This window comes from Citrus clementina, unplaced genomic scaffold, assembly GCF_000493195.1.
Source record: "Citrus clementina cultivar Clemenules unplaced genomic scaffold, Citrus_clementina_v1.0 scaffold_1, whole genome shotgun sequence".
Classification (NCBI taxonomy): domain Eukaryota; kingdom Viridiplantae; phylum Streptophyta; class Magnoliopsida; order Sapindales; family Rutaceae; genus Citrus; species Citrus x clementina.
The window spans coordinates 22,352,933-22,357,855 of NW_006263303.1; the positions used below are offsets into that span (position 1 = coordinate 22,352,933).

At 31.9% G+C, this 4,923-nt stretch overlaps 2 protein-coding genes across 3 annotated transcripts in view; both read left to right on the top strand.

Moving 5' to 3' along the window:
• LOC18055409 (calcium-dependent protein kinase 33) overlaps nucleotides 1-3,678 on the top strand; it is a 39,743-nt gene extending 36,065 nt beyond the window's left edge. The window contains exons 2-10 of the mRNA XM_024192394.1: nucleotides 710-853; nucleotides 1,019-1,171; nucleotides 1,308-1,414; nucleotides 1,658-1,825; nucleotides 1,946-2,073; nucleotides 2,240-2,339; nucleotides 2,447-2,553; nucleotides 2,889-2,940; nucleotides 3,371-3,678. Of these exons, the coding sequence (XP_024048162.1) occupies nucleotides 710-853; nucleotides 1,019-1,171; nucleotides 1,308-1,414; nucleotides 1,658-1,825; nucleotides 1,946-2,073; nucleotides 2,240-2,339; nucleotides 2,447-2,553; nucleotides 2,889-2,940; nucleotides 3,371-3,553 (1,142 nt within the window). The 3' untranslated portion in view covers nucleotides 3,554-3,678. The remainder of the gene's footprint in view (nucleotides 1-709; nucleotides 854-1,018; nucleotides 1,172-1,307; nucleotides 1,415-1,657; nucleotides 1,826-1,945; nucleotides 2,074-2,239; nucleotides 2,340-2,446; nucleotides 2,554-2,888; nucleotides 2,941-3,370) is intronic.
• The window catches only part of LOC18055410 (protein ACCELERATED CELL DEATH 6), a 41,550-nt gene that overhangs the window by 29,471 nt on the left and 7,156 nt on the right, over nucleotides 1-4,923 (top strand). The gene's annotated exons all lie outside the window — the stretch shown is intronic.

Below are 4,923 nucleotides of genomic sequence, written 5' to 3' on the forward strand. Positions count from 1 at the left end.
CACCTCTTTGAAGAGGGTAATTTCTCGTCCTTGATTAATTAATTAGCTACAATTTTTTCTAATATGCAAATTGATCGTTTCCTTTCCTGAACCCCTTTTTTTAACTGTTTTCAAGAGTTAAGCTTAGATGGTGAGAATATTTGTTTTTTAAAAAAAAGAAATCGTTTTATTAATATGAAATCTGACGCAATATTATCATATTAATAATAAAAAAATAAAATCAACTAACACCGTAATCTTAAGATACATTTTATTTTTTAAGATGGATTAAATATCAAATCATTTTATTTTGTGAAAAGCCTTGACGAAGCAAGGAAAATTATATTAAAATAGAAAAGGGTGGTGGAACTTATGGCTGGAACCATGAGTGCATCTAAAGTTGATATTACAAAATTTCTTACGACAATTGACCCAACAATTTCCACCACCCTTAACCATAAGCCAAATCAATCACCAAAAAAAGCAGACATAAAAGCAGTGTTATTATTCTTGTCAATTTATAAATAAATAAATCAAAAGAAAAAGTTTTCAAATTAATCAACTTAATTGCCAACCCATTCTAGATCCTAAGCTACATCCGCAGTGTCTCGGGCTGGCAGTGAATTGTATTACCTCGCATCAAACTAAATTATATAGATAAATTCTGATCTTATCTAAGATATAACATTAATTTTAATTCTTGACTGATGATCTAATGGTACACTTCCAGGAAAGTTATATAGAGATATTGTAGGGAGCGTTTTTTATATTGCTCCTGAGGTATTACGGCGCAGATACGGGAAGGAGATAGACATTTGGAGCGCAGGCGTTATCCTGTATATTTTACTATCTGGTGTACCTCCATTTTGGGCAGGTGAAAATATTCGTTTGATTTGCAGCCTAGCTACATGCATGATCTCTTTTCACTTCAACAACCGTACCCTGTACATTTTTATTTCCATTACCTTAAATAACTAAGTACAGCAAGTGTAAATATAGTCACTCAGTATTTGCGATGATGTATATATGTACCCTGCAGAAACGAAGAAGGGCACTTACGACGCTATATTGCAAGGAGAAATTGACTTTGAAACTGATCCATGGCCAAGTATTTCCAGCACTGCCAAGGGCTTGGTACGCAGGATGCTGACAAAGGATCCAAAAAGGCGGATTACTGCTGCTCAAATTCTAGGTGGACAGCACCAGAGAATCCTGAGGCTTGTTATCTGTTTAGTTTTATAGTCTGTATATAAGTTCAAAATTTACTGGGTCCAATTAATCACACCAATATTATCGATACCACTGAGAATTAAATGCATGATATGCAGAGCATCCTTGGCTTATAGAAGGTGGAGAAGCATCAGACGACACTTCTGTTATTTTAAGGATGAAGCAGTTTAGGCGAATGAGCAAACTAAAGAAACTCACAGTAAAGGTAATCTAATTTAATTAGTCTAACTAACAATATATATAGCTCCTCAAAATTTAGGTAAGCCCATATTAGTACCGGATTCGAACTCACGTATGAAAATCTATTATTTGTTATTGATATCAACAATGATTAATTTATTCTTGAGTTTTGATCATAGTATCTCATAAACTATATGTGCAGGTCCAATGAATTAATTGTAAATTTGATTGTGCATCCCTTCTGATGAACTGAGTGGTTCTTTATTAGGTCATTGTGGAATATCTTCCTGGCGAAGAAACACAAGCGCTAAAGGAAAAGTTCATAGAGATGGACACTGACAAAAATGGCACTCTTAGTTACGATGAACTGAGGGCAGGATTAACTAAAGTTGGATCGATGCTTACAGAATTTGATGTCAAGCAGCTAATGGAAGCTGTAAAGAATTCATCAACTCTTGAGTTTATTCTATATACCGTCTATCAATTGGCATCATTACACTCAAGTGATATTGTTTGCCATATATATATATATATATATATATACACTTTTTTGCAGGCTGATATGGATGGAAATGGGGCTATTGACTACACTGAGTTTACAGCTGCTACGATTCAAAGGCAAAAGCTAGAAAGATCTGAGTATCTTAGCAAAGCCTTTCAATATTTTGATAAGGATAATAGTGGGTAAGTTTCTGACTCTAAATTAAATTAATGTCAAAAAATTTAAAAAAAAAAATGATGACCATTTGGCAATTTTAATATCTATAGCCTCAGAAAGACCAGATATTGTTATGCTTTTCTTTTAATTATTATTGGAAAAGGATGCTGAAGTTATTTTCTGAATGTGCAGATATATCACATTAGATGAACTGGTTACAGCTTTTAAAGAAAATAACATGGGCGATGATGCTAAAATTAAGGAATTGTTGTCTGACATTGATAGTAATAAAGTAAGTTGATTTTAATTTTGATTTTCAGACTACAGTATTAATTTCTCTGAATTATATATTAATATGTGGAAGCTCTCACGGGTCACGTCTTCAATTTGTGTTTTAAGGATGGTATGATCAGCTACGATGAATTTCGTGCAATGGTGGAAAGCCCCCAAACTATAAGAAATGTGTCGCACATTTACACTGACAAGGCCAAAAAATTTGGATTAGGGTAAATACTTTTCTGACTTTATAAAATAATATGTACATACTGCATATATAATTTTTCTTATAGTCTTGAAGAAATATCAGCTATACAAAAGCACATTATTTACTTCAGCTCAATTTCTCGTAAGAAAACACAAAGACTGGTTCCTATAGTTATTAGTTTTTCTCATCTATGTTGTTTTGATTATGAGCTAAAATTTATTTAGTCCAAATTATGATGGTACCAGTAGTAGTAGTAGCAGCAGCGTGTGTGTGTGTGTGTATATATATATATATATATATATGTTCAATTTGTGCAGACAAAGCTAGCTAATTGACACCGCTGTTAATTTTTTTCAGGAATACCAAGCAATTTAGAGCAATGAACATGCTAAAGAAACTCGTTCTACAGGTAATTAATTATAACTTCAGCACATTCAGAAAATAACTTCAGCAATGCCGCACATGCAAACCACAAAACTTTTAATGATAGTTTGTCACACGCGATATCACGTACACCGGATCAAAATTCAATTGATAAAAAAAAAGATGACATTGACCACACCTAGCTAACTAATAATTATATACATACGCATGTAATTAAAAAGATTCTTCCCATTTAGGAGCTAGCTCAGATTAGGACTCAAGTATGAGAATTGGATACAACAGTGACAATCGTTAGTTAAATGCTTGATTGAATTTCTGCATCTGCACTTCCTCACCAACAATGTTTTTGTTGCAAAGTACTTGTTATTATATTCTGTAAGCTATATATGTGCAAGCCAATAAATTTATGCGTTTAATTGTGCTTCCTCTACTGATAAAGCTGAGTGGATTTTCAGGTCATTGTGGAAAATCTTCCAACAGAAGAAAAGCAAAAGCTAATGGAAAAATTTAGAGAGATGGACACTGACAACAGTGGCACCCTTACTCTCAGTGAGTTGAAGGCAGGATTAGCTAAACTCGGATCAGCGCTTGAAGAATCTGAAGTCAACCAATATATGGAAGCTGTAAGGAATTCATGAACTCTGAATTTATTTTAGTGTCTGTCTATTCGGATATTATATATACTCGGCTGATATATACTGTTGGCACTGCATTTCTCCAGGGTGATATAGATGGAAATGGGAATATTGATTTCATTGAATTTGTAAATCTCATGACGGATATATACAAGCTAGAAACTCCTGAACTTCTTGAGAAAGCCTTTCAATATCTTGATAAGAATAGTGATCAGTAAGTTTCTTGTTCCAATAAATTACTGCATCATTCTTTGGACTTTTAAAATCCATATATGGCCGCCTCCAATCGTTTGTCGAGTGGTTTTTAAGCAGTTATAGTTGGTTGGTTACAGAGTTTGAATCCTAAGAAGATAGAGGGCTAAAAGAAATTATTTGGGTTTTGAAAGTTAAGTTGATTTAATCGCACACTTGCATGATGAAAAATCTATAATATCTTTATTATTTTTATTAAAATTATTATTTAAAAGTTATATTTACTATATACTATCAATTTATTTATTTATTATTTCATACCTTCGGTGTTTTTTTTCCCATAATAACAATCGCTTTTTAACAAATGAAGTTTTTTCTATTTCATTTTTATTGTTGTTATGATTATTATTATTATTATGGAAAGGACACTGAAGTTCTTTTTGGGATGTGTAGATTTATCACTGTGAATGAACTGGAAACAGCTTTTAAAGAAAATAATATGGGTGATGATGCTACAATTAAGGAGATAATCTCTGAAGTTGGTAGAGATCATAAAGTAAGTTGATTTTTAATTTTTTGACAACATGTTTGACAATAATATTATGTTTACTCAGTTGATATACTCAATTTGTATGATAACCGATGTATTCTCAATCATTTATTTGCATGTGCATGTCAGTATGTCAGTAATTGATTTTATTTGTATAAACTCAAACAATGAATGACACATAAGATGCTGCATAAATTCAGTTACAGACTAATTAAGGATAGCATTTCATTTGTCTGCATTATTGTTTTGATCGCGATTCTCACATCTTTAATTTTTGTTTTAAGGACGGAAGGATCAGCTTTGATCAATTTTGTGCCTTCGTGAAAGGCGGAAGCCAACTGCGAGCACCTACTCTCGGAAATCTGAGTTATATGTTGAAGGGAAAGGGCCAAAAATTTCCCGCTGAGTAAATATTGAAAGTTACGTGAATTTTTTGAAATAAAAAATCTTATAAGTGAGTTTTATTCTATAAAATATTTAATTTTTTTTTAGTAAATGATAATTTAATTCTTATATTTTAGTTTAAGTATTAATTTAATTTTTAAATTTTAAAAAAAATCTTCAGATAATCTGATATTAAATATGTTGTACTTATATCCTTACTTTTTGTTGACTTTATAATAATGATGTT